Source organism: Engraulis encrasicolus, chromosome 16 (assembly GCF_034702125.1).
Source record: "Engraulis encrasicolus isolate BLACKSEA-1 chromosome 16, IST_EnEncr_1.0, whole genome shotgun sequence".
Classification (NCBI taxonomy): domain Eukaryota; kingdom Metazoa; phylum Chordata; class Actinopteri; order Clupeiformes; family Engraulidae; genus Engraulis; species Engraulis encrasicolus.
Window position 1 is genome coordinate 17,446,480 of NC_085872.1, and position 20,764 is coordinate 17,467,243.

The 20,764-nt window shown below is 47.9% G+C and overlaps 1 protein-coding gene across 9 annotated transcripts in view; it reads right to left on the reverse strand.

Annotated features, from left to right (window-relative positions):
* rasal2 (RAS protein activator like 2) overlaps positions 1-20,764 on the reverse strand; it is a 70,803-nt gene that overhangs the window by 15,813 nt on the left and 34,226 nt on the right. For 5 of the 9 annotated variants that reach the window (XM_063218902.1, XM_063218903.1, XM_063218898.1 and 2 more), the window contains exons 2-5: positions 18,455-18,582; positions 17,526-17,655; positions 4,850-4,956; positions 1,932-2,044 (exon numbers count right to left, since the gene is read on the reverse strand). In XM_063218902.1, the coding sequence (XP_063074972.1) occupies positions 1,932-2,044; positions 4,850-4,956; positions 17,526-17,655; positions 18,455-18,582 (478 nt within the window). Of the gene's footprint in view, positions 1-1,931; positions 2,045-4,849; positions 4,957-13,450; positions 14,949-17,525; positions 17,656-18,454; positions 18,583-20,764 lie in introns of those variants that run through there. The other 4 variants (XM_063218905.1, XM_063218901.1, XM_063218899.1 and 1 more) reach the window with 2 other exon arrangements.

Below are 20,764 nucleotides of genomic sequence, written 5' to 3' on the forward strand. Positions count from 1 at the left end.
GGAGCATGACATCCCCTGGTCTTACCTGAAGAGAGTCGCTTTGGACAGGTGAACATTCTTGGCCTTTCTGAGAAACGTTGAGGTGCTCATGGTGCATTTCATGAGCCCGGCTGCTGAAGCCAGGGACCATGACAGAGCAGTTTGAAAAGACAGTTAAGGAGCGGACGGGCGAAGGAGAGGGAGTGGAGGGGGGACGGAGCTTCACTTGCATCACAACACAGAGCCAACCAACCAACCCCTGAGCAGCGTCACTGGAGTCAGTGGTGCTTTCCTCTGCACTCTGCCAGGCTCACTCTCACCACACACACTCTTTGAGACACACACTCTCTCTCTCTATCACACACACACACACACACATACACACACACACACACACACACACACACACACACACACACACACACACACACACACACACACACACACACACACACACACACACACACACACACACACACACACACACACACACACACACACACACAGGCTTTTCTCTCCCACTGTCTCTCTCTCTCTACCACACACACACACACACACACACACACACACACACACACACACACACACACACACACACACACACACACACACACACACACACACACACACACACACACACACACACACACACACACACACACACACACACACACACACACAGGGCAAACGCTAAGTGCACGTAGACAGGGACAGTGACAGATGTCCGCCAAAGCCTGCGTTTGTTCAGTGTGTTCTCACGGCCCTAACCTCATCACAATCAGCATCACCCTGAGCAGGCAGGCAGCCGCCGCGGCTACATCAGGACGGCAGGCTGAGCAGTCATGACACCGGGTGACACCAGAGGTCAAAAAGAGAATGCCTCGCCATCACAAACATTCGCCCAGTTGTCATAAATACAGATGTACAAAAGAGGGAACAGACATGCACTGCACTGCACTTCTTGCACATGTCAAACCACGCATGCACGCACACACAAACACGCACGCGCACACACACGAAAGAGTCATTAAAGACTGTCTGCAAGTCGTCATGTTTTTGTATTTTGGTGTGGATGGGAAACGTATAGGCTAGTGTTCCTCAACGGGGGCTGTACAGCCCCCCAGGGGGCATTGAAGAGCTCTAGGGGGGCATTGAGAAGGATACAGCTAAGAGGGGGCGGTGCTTAGTTGCCATTGGGGGGCATTAGTCCATTCAATTTTTTAATACTAAGGGGGGCGTTGGGAGGCTTGTCATGAGGCCAAGGGAGCATTTGTTCAAAAAAAGTTTGAGAACCACTGGTATAGGCTAATCAATGAAAGACTGTCCATCCCAAGTTAGTCACCACTGCAATTCCAGCCCTTGAAGAGAACCCAGACTCCAAAAACAGAAGAGAGAGAAAGGGATTATATCGATCCCTGTCCTGTATAAGATAACAATCTCTTTTTAATTCTTTCTCCCAAGCCGCAGAGCAAGATAATTCAGATGGCTTACAGTAAGACTATTATCTGTCTGCCACGCATATTAATCCACCGAGCACTGGAAGCACCACTCCCTAGCAAGAGCATCATCCTCGCATCTGATAATGGATGAACTCCAGATGACGCCATGGTCGAGGTTCTTAAAAAAATGAACTAAGCAGCCCAAAATTAGAGACGATTTTGTCAGAAGTCACAAGGGCAATGCAACTACAGCTGCGGCTGACATCTGACCACAGGATTTTGGCCTTTCCACAAGGGGGCGGCCAAGAGTCAATCATGTGCAGTTGAGGCCAAAGCCACAGCCAAACCTTTCCAAACATTACATGATGAACTAAAGGTTGTAAAACAACACTAATTCACCGTCATGTTTCATTCCTCCCCACATTTGCCAGAATAACAAATTCCCACTTCACATTTCCCTATGGACCACAACAGTGGCAAAAGAGTCACAGAGCATTAGTATTTAAGGCCTACCTGTCATTGTCCGAGGGTCTGAGGGAGGGAAGTCTGAAGCTGGTGTTCCTGTCCAGTTTGGTTTGGCTCTTGGTCCGCTTGATGGATCCTTTGAGACGTTTGCTGAAGAAGCCCTGCGAGAGGAAAAAAGGGCGAGAGGAGAGGCCTGAGCAATAATTATGACCATGGAGGCTCAAACATTAACCAGAGACAGGCCGAGCGGGCAGGCAGCACATCCTCCAAACTCAAGCACTAGCCCTGCGACAAAAACACTGGGCAAGATTGCTGCTGGAGACAAGCGTTTCCAACTGACGGTGTGAAAAATGATCACGAGCACAAAACCCCATGAATCAGCAGCAGTCACGCTTCAGGCCCATTTTACCGCGATGGCCTATTGTCCACATCGTCACCAATCAGACACACTACTATGGTAGCCGCCCACGTCCAGCAGTAGTGTTAGCCACGGCTACGCTGACTGGATAATAAATCAGGTTTGACTGCAGAGGGGCAGGTTTGTGAGTGTAAATTAATAAGTAACTACACGCTCCGGCCTTCTAAAACAAAACCTCTCCAGACGGAGACATGACTAACGCAAGACCTATGTCAGTGCGACTTCTGAGTCACAGGGGAAGTTTGTTCACCGTTTCGGCACTTCTCACCACTCACCAGGGCCAGGCACATACAGTAAGTCAGCAGCCACATCGCTGTGAGAGCCTGGCTCACTTCAGACAGCCTCAGCTGGGGGAATTGGGCTCCGAGCAAACTGCACTTAAGATTTTACTGCTCTCTTTCTCTCCTGTAGCAGAGGAAACCCTCATTTACTTGGCCACACACACACACACACAGACACAGACACAGACACAGACACAGACACACACACACACACACACACACACACACACACACACACACACACACACACACACACACACACACACACACACACACACACACACACACACACACACACACACACACACACACACACACACACACACACACACACCTCCCAATGCAGTGCTGCTCTCCATGGGTGATTTACATTTTGCTTGAAGCGCCGAGGTAAAAGGCTAAGATAATAGCCACGATATTAACGACAAGGGCAGAGCTGCTGCGGTGGTACAGATCTGCTTTCTTTTAAGTTGCGCTGTAAGAGTTCGGGAATAGGTTGAGGCCAAGTGCATAGTCACCTCCAAGATGGGAAAGGCGGTACACTAGTTCACGAGAGGCTGGCCAAATCATTCATTAAGGCAGAGAGCAGTGCATTTCATAAAGTGCAACACTTCATCGGGTCATAATATCCTCCAGTAAAATGAATCGTAACTTCCTAGCAGCTTTACTGCGGGAAGATTAAAATGGCTAGAGGTTGAGGGGGTGAGACAGAGACAGAAAGACGAAGATCGGAAGATAGAGATGGAGTAGAACTAGAGCAGCGAGACATAATAGTTTATATTGGAGATATGGGGGGAGGGGAAGTGATAAGGGAAAGTAGGCCTCGTCAATGACACTAAGAGAGGGCTGACTGATAACATGGAGGACAATATAGGAGGCTGCTGACATTTGGACAGTAGAATCTAAGAGAGAGAGAGACAGACAGACAGACAGACAGGCAGACCGATAGCCCGACAGATAATTGGACAGTAGAATTTCAGAGAGAGAGAGAGAGAGAGAGCAGAAACAGTGAAGGTCACAGGAAGAAGGGGATGAGTGGTCTACTGAGACAGGTGCAGATCAGCATAGGGAATGTCTGTCAGCTTATTTGTCCTCGTTTCCCATTCACCTTGCCATGATGTCTGAGGAGAATCTAGAATCAGCCCCAGACCTTGCCCCAGACGACCCATATCTCTGTCCTAGTACAGACAAACAACAACAAACCCAATGCACTGGCTCTATCCGAATACTTTTCCGAACCAGCCAGAAGGGAGACTGTAGCTGAAATCCGCATTCTCATCGCCCCACCCTCTGTAGGGGACAACTATGAGTCAGTTGTGGCAGAATGAGATGACAGTAGCCAGCTGCAGACTCGAGGCCAAACCACTGACTACGAAACTGACACCAGGATGTGGCATGAGACAGAGAGAGACAGCAGCACAGCACAGTAAGCGTCAGCACACAAGTATGCCGAAGGATGACAAAGACACAAAAACAAAAACACAGCGGACAGACAGACATATGTAATTGTCTACTCTACATCCAACTATTCCCAAAAGTTACTCCCAAAACCCCCAACTACCTTCCCAAAAAGCGGTAGGTATAAATACCAGTGGTGTCCTAGTTCTCAACGAGACAAAAATATCATCAAAAGAATTAGTCTGCATTTCCCGCTCTTCAGAGGCGGCCGAACTACTCCCACGGCGTCACTCATTAAAAGAGGCAGATTATCAGGAAGCCTATAGATAAAACACAACGGCAGTCAAAGTAAAACTAGGCGGCGAAAAAACTACTTCGAATAAATGAACTAAAACTTTTCAAGTACACACATTTCTACTGCTTTGATACCAGAATACTACATAGAGGCCTGGGCGAACCTGATGACGCACAGAGGCGAAACGCGTTGTTCGCTCTGAATAAAAGAGCATTAAGTCAAACAAGTGTGCGGTAAACTTTTTTCCTTTTAAAGTATTGCATATTCCTTCGTTTATCAGCACCTAGAAGCTGTGCATGGATCTTTGAATTTTTGCAACTACATAGAGGTATTTCATCCAACACAGACTGTGGCAATGCCTGTTAAGTATTTCCGTATAAAATAACATCCAATTACTTTCAATACAAATGCAATATGCTTCAGACTAGGCCACTCAGTGCATTGTGTGTGTGTGTGCCACAGGGTTTTTTCCGACATCCTCTACATGACAGACACGGGCTGTAATAACAACCCCACAATTACTCGCTCACAGCCACACAAACAAACACTTTCTCTGTCAGGCAGACTGACTCACCGGCACTTTGAAGGGGGAGGAGTTGGGCCCATCCATGGAGATGTTCTTCTCAGAGCTGCCGAGCCCGGAGATGCTCCTGCGCCGGGGCGAGCGCTCCGCCGACACCTCTAGTCACGAGAGAGAGAGAGAGAGAGAGAGAGAGAGAAAGAGAGAGAGAGAGAGAGAGAGAGAGAGAGAGAGAGAGAGAGAGAGAGAGAGAGAGAGAGAGAGAGAGAGAGAGAGAGAGAGAGAGAGAAGAGAGAGAGAGAGAGAGAGAGAGAGAGAGAGAGAGAGAGAGAGAGAGAGAGAGAGAGAGAGAGGGAAAGAGAGAGAGAGGCAGAGAGAGGCAGAGAGGGGGTGGACACACCAGATGCTTGTGTTACAGACGTCAGACAGAGAGAAAAAACAAAAACAGTGCAGGGAAAGTAGGAGAAGGAAGTATTACCTTTCTGTGTGTGTGTGTGTGTGTGTGTGTGTGTGTGTGTGTGTGTGTGTGTGTGTGTGTGTGTGTGTGTGTGTGTGTGTCTAAGTGAATAAAACCGGGCAGGGGCATACAGACAGACAAGGAGCACTTCTGCAGCCAATGGCAACAAACATGGCCGCCATGCACATAAACACCAGCCACTACCACCCAGGGGCCTATACTAAGAAGCTGGTTCAGGAGTAAACTAGGTTAAGAGGTAAATCATCTAATAGAAGAACATGGAGTCCTCATTTTCTTTACACTCCAGGCTCTTCTATTAGATGATTTACCTCTTATTTTAACCTGGTTTACTCCTGAACCAGCTTCTTAGTATACCCCTCTGGAACCAATAATCACCACAAGCCCCATGGGGCTGCACTACACAGTACAGGGCTGAAAGAGACCGAGGAGGCTACAGCCACCTGAACGGCCATTCATCTCACACACACACACACGCACACGCACACGCACACACGCACACACACACACACACACACACACACGCACACGCACACGCACACGCACGCGCACGCACACGCACACGCACACGCACGCGCACGCACACGCGCGCACACACACACACGCACACACACACACCCCTGCTTGCTCCCAGACACAGTTTAAGGTTCTGTACAAACATTCAGTCCTTCCATAAATGTCAATTTTGCAAACTTGTCAAGTTCACATTGGAGAGGACTTGGGATGCACATCTGGCATTATTTCTTTTCCAAAACCCTCCGCCTAGTTTGGTTGAAACAACCAATCATATTCAAAAGTGCATGTCTGCATGTTTTTCCGGGAGTTCATCCATCACTCCGTGAAGTGTGTCAAGGACACATGGTGGTAAGGTTGCGAGTTACGCCCCAGTGATCCTACGTCCTGAGGGGGAGTTGCTTTGCTGCCCTGGCCAAATCGTTATCCGTCCTCGCTGAAATCCAGCACCAAGAAAAAAGGTACTTTCTTGCAAGGGGCTCGATGCTAGATTTCAACTCACCTTGCACGACAAAACAAAGTGGCTCCTTTGTTTGCAACCAGGTCGCCCATGTGGGGATAGTTTTGCAAGGGGTTAAGTTCTCCTCAGGCAAACCGGCCCCCGAAAGCTTGGACAATGGAGTATCAACTCACCCGGCTGGAAAACCGCCCGGGCAAGTCAGCTTGAACAGTGTGTGTGTGTGTGTGTGTGTGTGTGTGTGTGTGTGTGTGTGTGTGTGTGTGTGTGTGTGTGTGTGTGTGTGTGTGTGTGTGTGTGCGTGCGTGTCTTACACCGGTTGCCCCAGCCTCACCCCAAAGCATCATACAGTCCAGGTTATGAGACATACTGAAGCCACATCACACCGTTCACTTCCAAAAAAAAATGCTTTTAAAACACTTGATTTGTGGATAACAATCATGCCAGCCAGGCCAAATAATCTCGGCCTAAATTTAGCTCTTAGCTCTTGTTCCCTTCCCTTCCTCTCTACAAAGCATTAGTGTTGGATTGCAAACTGGACCCTGACATCTGTTATGAGGAACAGATCGCTGCAGTGGAGCAGGAGGAGACATAGAAAAATGCATGGGAAAGGCTGTTGCGTGCACCCACACACACACACACACAAACACACACACACACACACACACACACACACACACACACACACACACACACACACACACACACACACACAATTAAATCACATTTTCAACTTTTTCAAATTGGTCAGGACCATCCTCTGCTCCCTTCACCTTTTACACCTTTGAGATTTGCACTGGTAGCGGCTGGGGAAAAACAGAGATACTGCGAGAAAGAGGGGCTGTGTGTGTGTGTGTGTGTGTGTGTGTATGTGTGTGTGTGTGTGTGTGTGTGTGTGTGTGTGTGTGTGTGTGTGTGTGTGTGTGTGTGTGTGTTTGTGTGTGTGAGCATACGTGCATGTGCGTGTGAGTCTGTTGTGCACATCAGCAAAATCAAAAGGGTGCTTTAAAAAAACTGCTGTATCAAGTCCTCCGCCACAGAGCCGGCTAGTTTTGGCACACTACAGTGCAGCATGGATTACCGCTGTTTCTGCAAAGCTTTGTCCTTTTGTTTTTCCAAAGTGTATTTTCTGGACTGGCATATTCAAATTCTGCACTGCCTCTCTCTCTTGAATAAACCTAAGAGTGCTGCAGCGATTACAGTCGGGACGAGGCTGGCCGTGTCCTTGCGGTGCCTATGAAATGTGAGCGCACATTATCTGTTGCAGAGCAGAGAAGAGTGTCTGAAGGCCATCCCTGCTCTCTCTCCTCCAAGGCTGAGATAAAAAAGGGACAGCAAGGAGCAGAAGTTTACACAATTTCAACCATAACGACATTTTAACGATGCTTATCCGTCCGTGACGTCGGAAGCAGGCATGGCTATAGCCCAGCGAATGTAACAGAACACAGCCTAATTAAAGTGAAAGGTGGACGAGATGCGGTGTAAGGAGTGAAGGAGAGTGAGTGAGAGAGGAAGAGAGCGGAAGAGAGAGCGAGAGCGAGAGAGAGAGAGAGAGAGAGAGAGAGAGAGCGAGAGAGAGAGAGGAAGCAATACCTCGGTCACAGCTGTTCCCCATCACCTGCTGGAGATCGGCTCAGGGTCAGCATCCGATTGGATGGACATTGACCATCATCCTCGTCCAATGAGGTGAGGTGATAAGCAGCGCGTATCCTTCCTAAGTGTCCATCAGTCAGCAAGTGTCCCATCAAAACTAATGAAGTGCCCTGGCCTCACGTGTGCATGTTTGCTCCCAGAGCTCTGGCATATCCCGGATCTCTGGCTCCCGCTACTTCTCCTCCATACCTGGCGTCTGGCTACAGCTCTGCGTCCCCCTCCGCCGCGGTCCCATTCTCTCCCTCCTCCAAGTGCCTTCTTCCCTCCTCTCTCTCTCTGTCTGTCTGTCTCTCTTCTATTCCGCTGCTGCCTCTGTCTTACTCGGCAGCAATCCTAACCTTCACTCTCCTAAGCCTCTCCACCCACCCACTCTCTCTCTCTCTCCCTCTCGCTCTGTCCTTTGGCAAGCCAGCGGAAGAGATTTTACCGCATTTATTCAATCAATCGCTGTAACCTCACTCCTCTGTTCCTCTCAGCAGAACTGCAAGCACTTCCTTCGCTCCCTCTCTCCCTCTCCTGCTCCCTTTTTTTCCCCTCCGCTGCAACCCCACTCTCTCTCTCTCTCTCTCTATCTATCTCTCCCTCGTTCGCTCTCTCTCCCTCTAGCTCCTGGTGCATCTGCCTGTGTCTGCTTGCTGCTGCAGCCTCACACGTAGGAGCCACAGTGTGAGTGTTAGGACAAATTAAGAGGAACACATTGCTTAAAGGCTCACTTTAAAAAGTTCCTTTTTTCCTCCTCTCATGCTTCATGTAGGACACATCTCTGGAGAGTTTTCTCATTAGTGCTGTATAGTGTGTGTGCTTCACATGTATGTCTAAGACCAAAATAACTAACGTGATGGTCACATGTCCCATACCACCACTATCTGTGTGCGTGTGTGTGTGTGTGCAAGCACATCAGTGTATGGATATGTGCATGTGTAACGTGTACTTGGATGTATGTACTGTATTCCATGTGTGTATGGATGTGTGCGTGTGTAACATGTATTTGGATGTAAATACGGGATTCCATCTGTGTATGGATGAGTGCGTGTGTGTGTGTGTGTGTGTGTGTTTGTGTGTGTGTAGGTGTGTGTGTATGTGTGTGCAGGCAGACGAGACATTCGCTGGTGTCAGCCCATATGGTGCACAGTAGAGCATGCTGGTGCTGGCCATGCGTGACCTCTGTGAGGATACAGACATTCTATACTATTCAGCACATTCCCTAGCCCACCACCACCACAAATCACCACCCGCCGGGCGGCCGCCACTACAGCAGGTTACAGCCCCACATTTGCTTATTGTCACAAAAAAACAGGTCCAAACAACAGAGCCAGGCGGTTGGTGAGAGCCAACTACAGTATAGGTACAGTAGCTGCATGAAATCGGCCTCCTCCTCCTCCATCCTAAAAAAAATACAGCTTTGTGATCGATGAAAGGATGAAATCTGCCCATCACTGCATCTAAGCCTGATTATCATCGACTTTCAAATCTCTTCGAGACTTGGTCTGACCAAGAGCATAAGAACTAACTAACATTTCCAAAACGGTATGGTCGACCCGCCTCCCTTGCTTTGCTTATGGATCTATGCTTCCCGACAACGTGGTAGGGGGTCCGGATTTTTTGAGAGCTCAGAAACTATATTTGTTTTGCTCGTGGTCTGACTTGAAGCTACCCTGAATGTGTTGCGTCACTAGAAGGGCACGGCCTGGCTACACTGCATCACCTTTCCTCCCCAAAACTACTGTATATTCCATAGTAAATACATATTGTCTTTTCTAAATGCAGCTCTGTGTGATTTTGTGTGCACTGGACTTGATACAACTAGACTTGCCAGAATGGGGTGTTTGTTTGACCTACTCACAAGGTAGACCACCACGGATAGACCTTCACAGCAGCCTTAAAAGGTTGCACTAACAGAGCATGCTTTTAGTAGGTCACCCCCCTGCTTGAAATAATTGTGTTACACTCACCATGCAAGGTGACCACCCTAAAAAGATGCAGCGGGGCACAAAGGCACTGATATGAATTAATAACATCTAAAATAACAGCCGTGTGTGTGTGTGTGTGTGTGTGTGTGTGTGTGTGTGTGTGTGTGTGTGTGTGTGTGTGTGTGTGTGTGTGTGTGTGTGTGTGTGTGTGTGCTCTCCATCCCCCCTGAATGAGTCCTGTCCTTCAGCTTTAAGGACTGGCGTCGGCGTCTAGCTCTGAGTGAAGGTCAGTGAGTCTCTCTGCTGTCCCTGCTTCCTACTGCTGGAGTCATCAAGCAGTCGGGCTGTCGGTCTCTAGCTCTGCCCATTGCACTAGACAGCATCCGTCCCCCATGCTATCTTACACACACGTGCAGGCACACGCACGCACAAACACACACACACGCGCACACACATGCGCGCGCACACATACGCGCGCGCACACACACACACACACACACACACACACACACACACACACACACACACACACACACACACACACACACACACACACACACACACACACACACATACACACACACACACACACATACGTGCACACACACACACACACGGATACAGCTGGCTTCGGAAAAAAAATCCACTTAAGGCATTGATTGGATGCGGGCCTTCCTGAAATCAATATCTTGTTAGAGATAGCGGAGGGGTTAAAATGGGTGCGGACAGACAGCGATGCCAGAGACGGGTCCCTCCCGGCTGTGATTGGAGATGATGCCTTACACGAGCCCGCCCCTCCCACACTGGCTCACCGTGCACCGGCCGTGCAAATGACAGTTTGCATCTGCATGCCAGGGAGCATGTACGTATGCCTCTCCCTCGCGCATAGAGACATCTGTGGGGTCGGCACGGCATGCAGAAGACTTCTGAATGTTAAAGGATGTGAGAAGGATAGACTGATGGAGGCATTGGTGTGTAAACGGGTAGATTGAGACATTCGAACACTGTGCCAAACACAACCATACCATACATGTTTTCTTTTCTAATACCTCATGAGACGGCTGCGTCACAGGCTATGTTTCCAGGTACATGTTCCCAATCCAAACATATTTATGAGCCTGACATATTTATTAAGCCTGATCTTATGCCGAAATTGAAATTATTATTATGGGAATCCAGTATTATGTACTTAATAATCACAGCAGGTATGTTTTATGTCATGATCAAGACTCATGTGGACTCTGGCAATGTGCTGGTGGTGCAAACCAAGCGGCTACTAGAGCGCAGCATCCTCTCAACTCCCACCACTCCCACCACCACTCTCACCAATCTTTCTAATGACGCCGATGATATCTGATACCAAGCATGGATGGCCTGCCTTCAATTATTCAGGCCCACTGCTACACTGGGGTGCATTTCTCAAAGCCAAAGTTGCTCACTACCTTAGCTACTTTGTTGTTTTCAATGCATTTTCCCGTTGGCAACTACCGATGTTGCTAACAGGCTAACAACTTCTCTTTTGAGAAATGCACCCCTGACTTGGAGTAGTACTGAACTTTGGCCCAACTCAAAGAGATCCGGCCTAACACGGGCAACAAACCCCCCCACCCAATCTCTTCGTGCCACTTTAAGGTAAAAAAAGAGTAAAGTGTGAGGCAATGCTATGTACACACATCTACAAAAAGTGACCTTTGCCTCAAAATATGTCCTTTGTGTGAAATGGCTGAGCACAAACACCTAGGGGCTGGTCTGCTCATAAAGGTATAACTAACCAACACGCCTCCCTGGGGCTTATCTCTCTTATCCATACCATATAGCACTTTGGTGTGTGTTGTCTAACTTATATACCGTTAAGGGAGAGCAATGAGGTCAGCATCCCCAGAGACATGGTGGAAATTGGGTGATGATTCAATGAAATACTTAAGCAAAGTGATGAGTTAAATACAATAAATATAGGCAACATTCAACACATTATGTATTTGTATTCTGTGAAACAAAAAAAATGCAAATATTCACACACAGAGACGTCTTCTTCCGCTCACGGTCACATGCACACTCGCGCACACACACGCGCGCACGCGCACACACACACACACACACACGCACACGCACACGCACACACACACACATTGATTGCATGCCAAAGAGTGCCACACCTGTCTACGTACGTCGGGGCCCATGTCAGGTCAAACTACATCTCTCTGTTTACACAAGGAATGACTGAGGCACTCAGGAGCAAACACAGCTCTGAAGAACAACAACCTGCTGCAGCCTGGGCTTTACAAAACACATCTTGGAAGGAAGTTAGCCAATTTCTTTGTAGGACGCTGAAGGAGTCCCCAATCACAACTGGGACCAACAATTGACTTTTTGCCACATATATGTTAAAAGAGGAGAAGAAATCAGACAACAATCAAATCAACACCAACGTCACCCAGTTACTCAAGTACAGTGCAGGTCTAATACTGGGCCCATCATCAAACAGGGCCCCAGGGCAAACCACCTATAGGGCCCCTCCATACAGCCTGCCATGGTCACAATAAGGCCCCCAACACCAATACAGGAGGGCCCCGGGCCCCGGGGCAAATGCCCTGCTTGTCCCCCCTATAGCTCCGCCCCTGCCTATCTTCATTTAAGAGCTGCCATGACATGCGTGTTTACCATGCCCTCATGTCACTGCTGGCTACACGCTAATCAGCAAAACTATGACAAGTATCTGAGTACCAACCCACTGATCCAGTTTGGTGTCTGGGTTTATCAGGCAGTAACATGAACCCAGACATGTCTGCCTGGGCTCCTGTAACTTGTAGTCTGTCTAACCAATATTTTGTCAGTCACCATTCAGAATGTCTCCATTATAAAATGGCAATCCTGCACATGAAGCACACAACACATAATTAACTATAGAAATAACACATCCATTCCGTCTCATAACAAGTTATTAATAACAAATCTGTTTCTTTCTATTTGGAAATCCCAAATGCTGACAATCATCCATATGCAATTATACAATGTAACATCTGTAAATGTCCCGCTATGTATGACGTTCCATAAAGTGAAACTGCATTTATTGACAAATGTGCGCCACATGCAACAAGAGAGGCCACAGACTAGACACCGGCATAGATTGCCATTCAGGCTGAAGTAGGCTGACATTTAAATGACATGCGAGTGTTGAGGACAGCTGCTTCTGGAGAGAGTTTAAATCCAAACTGCCACTGATCGACCGTTAATGAGAACAGGGGTGCAAGGAAGCGTAAAATTGATGTATTCTCATTCTGTCTCATAATGCCTTGGTCAACATGACATCGTGTTTTTGTTTCCCGACTTGACATTTGTTTTGAAATTAATTGAAATAACAATTCATTTAATTAAGCTCTAACCTGGGTTAGGTAGCATAGGCCTACAAGATGATGCAAACAAACCCAAAAGATCACTGATCATAAAACCTCTTTGCGTAAAAACTATGCGTAATCTACAGGCAGTGGCACCGATCATGAACAATGCAACAGGTTTCTAGTAGGCTATACGGCATGACTTGTAGAGTTTCTCCATCTTAACAACAAATGGCTAGAGTTTGCTTGGGCAATATGGCACACAAAACACGTGTGGTACCTTTTGGCGCAATGAAAACAAATCATTCTTACCCGAGAAATCGGAAAATTCGAAATTCCACATTCCGTCACATGGTTTCCATGATAAACACTTTGATTATTACTCCTGCGTAATCCAGTTCTTAACACGATCGGTGTTCTCCTGGAGCTCTCTCTCCGTCTGCCTTCTGCTTCACCCCCAGCCAGGCACTCTGGAATGCAGAAAAGCCTGCGTCCCAGCCAGTCAAACCCACTCTGCTTTTTTCTCCTCTATTAGTCCATTGAAATCACTACAATAGCGGGCCTATCTACGTAACCTCTTTCACCGGCGCGTAAAGCTGTACATGAATTCAGCGAAACCGCTAGTACCCAACCATCTGGCAGGTTTTCTAGAGACGTATAACCAATTAATCCCGAAATAATAATTGGACTACTAACCCCTCACGCCCTATGAAGTATGAACAAATAAAAGCTCGTAAAAAACAATCGTACCTTTTAAAAACAATATCCCAACCACCTGTTGACTTTTTGGAAAGAGCACGAATTGAAAGACGGCCAGTAGCCTATTGCAAAGAATGCCAGTATTTTGTTACGCAACATGGGAAGTTTCACCTGTTGAGAAGTCCTCGAACAGATAGATAGATAGGACGAACAAAAGGGAAAGTCATAACAAAACGCATCCATTATCACCAAAACATTTTAGGCTACTAGCAATATACGGGCATATCTGAGAGCAGATATCTATTTATTGTGTATTTGTTTTATAAGTATTTTTTATCAATGCAATTGCAACCCGCACTAGAGTAGCCCACACTCACACAACAAAGTAGCACCACATGTAACCCATCTTATCCAGTTGTACCCTTGTCCACAGGACAGGAGAGCAAAAAATAAATTCCTTCACAACATACAATCTCATTTAATGCCTTTGTCTTCACACAAAATAGTGCATGGCACCAGGAAAAGTAGCCTACTAGCTAGTAAACACATATGGGTGATTTTGATACTTGATGAAAACCATGCGATTGTCACAACAGGAATAGCTTAGTAGTTCCTAAAATAATACTGTTGGCAAAAGACATTCAATGAACTGCTATCTATAATGGGAACAGATTCAATTATCTTGTCTTGGGAAACCAAGGAATGTTAGAACGTTTCAAGGTAGGGCATTCCTTCTCTGCTGAGTGTTTATGTATAAATAGCATGAAATCCATTACTACATGATTGAATTTGTTGTGTGGAAAGCGAGGCCCATAGATATACGCGGTAGGAGTCTGGTGAATAAGGGAATGATGCTGCTTAATTATTTTCCAGGCCTTTTCGTACATGGTTGTTTATCCCTGTAAAAGAGAGCGCTTTGAGTGCCCACTACCACCCATGGCTTGCGTTCCCCTGCCAGTGGCGGGCTTCATTGTCACGCGGCAGCGTGCATTAACATATAAATAAGCATGCACACCCCCGGCCAAGTTGCTGGCAGCTCAGACTAGGAGGGTCAGAGGGCTGGATGACTCCCCTCCTCAGTCACAAGGGTTTGTCCACGATGCTGGCTGTCCCCCTCCCTCCACAATGGAGCAGCCTAGGACCTCTGATCCGTCCCCAGAAGCCCCATCCCCCCATCCCACACCATATAGCAGCAGCAACACCCCCCCCACCAAACCCCATCACAGCCTTTGGGACACCCCTTCATCTTCTTCTGTCGAGATGCACCCCCTTTCCCAATACCCCACCCCACACTCGCTGCCTCAATGCAGAGTCTCTGGAGCCAAGCCTATGTTATTACCCCCGGGGTCAGCAACAGCTCTGATGGTGGTGGTGGTGGTGGTGGTGTGGGGAGGGGGGCATCGGCTCTTGAAGATGGGTGGCTTGACACAAGGTTGGCCACTGTTTGCCTTGCATTCTCTATTCCACCCACTGTAGCAAGCATCTAAGTCCCACTGTAGTCATTTACAACAACTGTTATTGTGCTTGAAAGAGGGAGAGAGTCAGAGAGAGAGAGAGAGAGAGAGAGAGAGAGAGAGAGAGAGAGAGAGAGAGAGAGAGAGAGAGAGAGAAAGAGAAAGATACAGACAGAGAAAGACACAAAGAGAGAAAGACACAGAGAGAGAAAGACAGACAAGGACTCGGCAGAGGATGATGCTTAGCAAAAAAACTGCTGAAGGTGTATATTACACAATTACTGAGACAGGATAATAACCAAGACACGACTCTAAGACACGGTGCTTTTCAACTAATGTTTTCAGTAATGCACAATGACAGTAACGTCTAAAATCCTATCATCTCTAATGTGAAATCCAAATCATAACACACGCAAGCATACTGTTCCCTGTAAACACAATCGCGTGTCATCTCATCACCCTAATCGTGGCTGTTTTCTGCATCCCATCCAGCTGTGAAAAGCCTGTGCGTTCCGCAGGGCCGCTGACAGCTTTGGCTGGGCCCAGGACAAAGTCATTTGAAAGGCCCCCCCACCCAACACATTCAATGTAATGAGGACCCAATTTTGGGGGCCCCCCATCTCCCTGGGCCCCGGGACAACTGACCCCTTTGTCCCCCCTTGTCAGCTTCCCTGGCGGTCCGGGGCGCACTGGGAGCAGATTAAAATGGGAGATGTCCCTACTGTGGGGGACGGTGGGGGACAAACAGGATGAGAAGGATACTGCTGTTGAGAACAATAGGAGAAGCCATCCGCTACGGCAGGACAGGGAGAGAGAACGCTGCAAGAGTCACTCTACTCTGGTCACTCACGCACGCATGCACACACATACACAGACACAGACAGAGACACGCGCACACGGACACACGCACAGCTCACTGCTACTAAGCTCCCCTTTTCTATAATATATACGTGCAGCTGGCAACACTTTTTTCTTTCTTTTCATTTCATTTTATCTGCCGTTAAGACCACCTACGTATAAAGGAGGATATACATTAAAGCCTTCCGGGGCCTCACCGGCAGGGGGGGTGGTGCAGAGTCAACTGAAAACCATAGGGGTGTTTTGAAGGGAAGGGTGCCCAATAATTGGATCTTTTCAGTGGCCCATGTCTTTGGCCAAGACTTAGCCTGGACGAAAGGCGCTAAGAGGAATCCGTCTCCGTGGAGGGTGGGAGACGGTCTGATCTTACTCTGCCATTTAAATTCATTGAAGTTCCGAATTTAAATAACCCATAATGTGCTTTATTAGCATAACTGTTACGATATAGTGTCGCAAAAGCATACAAATAACAAAAAGAAAGTGTGAATAGTGTTACCTTAACCAATCAGTAACGGACTTTGCGGGTGAGTTCTGCGTCACCACTCTCAACTGTTTGCTGATTGGCTAAACAGTGAACAAACCGTGCTAGGAGGGTTTCGCCAGACTAGGTGTGGAGCCAAAATCTTTGGGTGGAGTATATAGGATGGCGTCCCCATGCTAGCCAAGACTGACTGGCTTACACAATCTGGGGGGTGCACTCACCTAGCCACCGAAAGTAGCAGCAAGGATTTGCAGCTATGATCTGGGTTATGCGCTAGAATAAAATACATCATCATAATAATTGCTTTTGGTGCAGATGGTGCTGAGGAGGGCAGAAGAGAGGAGCGGGGCGGGGCGGGATCTGGCTGGGTTGCTCTGTAAGTGTTATTCACTGGTGCCTGAAATGAGTTAAGGAGGCATTTATTACACCGCAGGCAATTTTGGATTTGCAGCGCACCTTACGAGCAAGTGAGGCAGGGATCTTGTGCTGCCTGACAGAACGTTACACAGAAGACGGCAGAAATCAGGGTTTTTTTATTTTTTAAAGTGGGCATCACTGGCAAGCTGTGGTGCGTGGTGGACATCTGAAAGCACAGCAGCAGTGGAATAATTCTGTTGGTTGGGTGAAACTGTAAGTGGATACCCAATTTGCTACACAAGACGTTAAATGTGACTGCCACTGCGCACGCACACACACACACACACACACACACACACACACACACACACACACACACACACACACGAGGCATCGGCTAAATGAAGAACCATAAAAGTAAGGCTGAAGCACTGTGCTCGTGGTGGCCTCTGCCAACTGCTGCGTCTGCATCAAGCCATTTCTCTCAGATTTGAAGGATGGCCCTGTGCAAACTATAAGGTAAGGTGATGGTGCTTACCTAGCATGGAGGCGCCCTCTGGTGCATATTCTGGGAACTGTCCCTCGGAGGGCACGCTGACTGTCCGCCGAAGACTCCTCCCCTTGGAGGAGGACGCGGTGGGACTCTCGTGCATGTCCACTGGCATCTGCTGGCAGTGGGGAAGGGGGAGACTGGGTCAGGAACACAGCTGGATCATGATCAAAAACTGTTCTGCTTCTGAGGAGGCGACATTTATATCTTTCACAAACTACAGCATTACAAATGACATTGTAAAATAAATTCTACATCGATTGTATATAATTCATTAAACACTGGGTTTGACGTTGATGTTTCTGTCCCAGATGTACAATGAAGTTTGGCAGGGACACTAAATTGAGGTCGGTCAGCTTCCTGCTATGGAGTAAACACACGGTGTCCTCATCATAAAGAACAATGACAGCCACATGGGAGAAAAGCCTCTTAGAACTATAGCCCCCCTTCTCTGTGGCCCTTCCTCCCCACTCTTCCTCCTTCTGTTCATCAAGATGAGAGGAAGGATGGAGGGACAGAGAGAGAGAGAGAGAGAGAGAGAGAGAGAGAGAGAGAGAGAGAGAGCAGAGGGATGGGGGGGTATGATGAAGGGAAATAAACAGTAGCAGGGAAAGGATGATGGGCCACAGGGAAAGGAAAAAAGATCTCCTTACCTCTTCCTCCTTCTGTTCATCGCCAAGATGAGAGGAAGGATAGAGGGAGAGAGAGAGAGAGAGAGAGAGAGAGAGAGAGAGAGAGAGAGAGAGAGAGAGAGAGAGAGAGAGAGAGAGAGAGAGAGCGAGAGAGAGAGAGAGAGGGAGAGAGGGAATGAGAGCTGAGGCATGGGGGGGGGGCGTTGGGGTGAAGAAGGAAGGGAAATTAACACTAGCAGGGAAGGGATGATGGGCCACAGGGAGAGGAAGAAAAGATCTCCTTACCTCTTCCTCCTTGTTGAGCAGGATGAGCTGGCTGTCGGTCAGGATGCAGTACTTCCTCTCCCACACGCTGGCCTCGGAGAATGGCGACTGGCCGCAGGAGAAGCGGTGCGAGGGGGGGCCCTTCACGTCTGCACACAGGAGGGGGCACAGGAGACATGTTAGCGGGTTGAGGCACGACGGTGCAGCAGCGCCCCACAGCAGGCTAGGGGGGTAGCCACGACGCACCCTCCCAGAGAAACAACTACTCAACATTGCACACTTGCACCAAGTCTGGAGAACAAGACGGCGAGTCTGAAGAAGAAACTGAGAAGGAACTATTACGCCTCGGGTATAAGACCTAAACAGAGCTCACTCCAATGGTTTGGGCTTGGAATGAGCACAAAGGAATGGCCATTGGTCTTAGTATAATAGACACTCTCTTTATAAAACACCTTGTCTCAAAATAGGGCCCTGGAAACATAGCTAGGCATTGTGGGATGTTTTTGAAGAAGGCAGTGTTGAAATTCAATTACAACTCAAAAACACCGAGTTAGTTGTTAGAGGCCTCGGAAATATGCTTTCCTTGATATAGTTTAGTCTGTAGGGGGCAGTGTAGAAGCATCATTACAAGGAGAGGAGAGCCCTGTCACATGTGCTCTGCCGCCATGAGAAAGCAACTCGTAATTAACGAGCTGCCTGAGTAATTAACTAATTTGTGGCTTACATCATTATGGGAAGATCTTAGCACCAAGGAAATAAGATATATAAATACTTGTTTCATGACACAGTTGCAAGTTCAACTCAACGACACAAAATATTGCTCGCCCACCACAATCATATGTCACTATGCACTGGTCCTTTCGATTTGATTTATATTGCAGAGTTCAGTCCAGTCAGCCAAAGCAAAGCAGACAGAAAGCTGAGGTCACAGGTTAAGGTCAGAGGTCATGTGCCCTTGTGTCACCCTTGATTAAGGAAGAGGGCCATCACTGACCCCTCTGGGCTCATCAATCTTTCCAGACGCAGCACAGCGTGGCTGAGCAAAGGGAAAGGTCGGTGGCGGTGACGCCATCGTCTCAGGGGAATGGGTGGGACTCTTGTCCTGAGATTGTCCTCTACTCTACCCGGGAGTCATTGCTTTGCCACGGTTTCCCTTCTGCCCACTGCTAGCTCCCAGACCCTCCACTCCCACCTTGCCAGTGGCATGACAAAGCCACTAGGGAAAACAGCAGCAGTTTTGGAGCCAGATAAAAAAAATGGGAGGGAGAGAAAGAAAGAAAGAAAGAATGAAAGAAAGAAAGAAAGAAAGAAAGAAAGAAAGAAAGAAAGAAAGAAAGAAAGAAAGAAAGAAAATGAGGAAGAGAAAGAGAAAGAGAGATGGAGATAGAGTGAAAAGATAGAGACAAAGTGAAAAGAGATAGAGTGTGTGTGTGTAAGATCACTGCCTGGACTGTGGAGTCAATGAAGGAGTCAGAGTGAAAAGAGGAAAGCAGCACTGCCACCGACTGTATGCTCGAGACAGTAAGACGCTGCCAAAGAATGGGTAGCACAAACTGTTTCCCTGTCAGCTGCTATGCAAACACGGATGTCATGACAGAGTAAACAAACACGCTTTCACAGCCATCACTGCGCCGGGTGCACACACGCACAGACGCACACACGCAGACACACGCACGCACGCGCGCATGCACGCACACACACACACGCACACACACGTGCGCGCGGCAGCTTGCCCGCAAACCAGATATAGACAGTAAACACGTGGGGGAATATCTTTTTTTTTTATCTGGTGTCCTGGGCAGATTATCTCAAAACCATCAGTGCCATTAGCACAGGCCCTGTGCCATAATCTTGAGAGAAAACACTAGGGGATTTATTACGATAGTGCACTTCACTCCACACTGTGACATTTGCCATGAACTGTTGAGTGATACCATGGGAAGATGGGAAGGCAAAGTCTGACAGAGATAGCAATCCACCAAGCAAGCAGTCATCATCCTCTTGGAAACAAGGCGAAAACACAGGCTTGTTGCCTGGAGACTATGAATACATGCCATAATGGTAATTGTTAAAGCTTACTGAGAACAGAAATGTCCATGGGGGATCTTTTTGAGCATGAAGACACAAAGGCCTTTTGTTCATCACTTGAAGGACAACACCGGAGCAGCACAGATGTAATTCTTTGTGTTTTTTATTCAAGTGCACAACATGACTAACGTTTCGATGGTTAGACCATCTTCATCAGAGTCCAAGAGCCTTTTGTTCATCATTACCTCCGGCAAGGAGGTTATGTTTACGGTCGTGTTGGTTTGTCTGTCCGTCTGTCTGTCT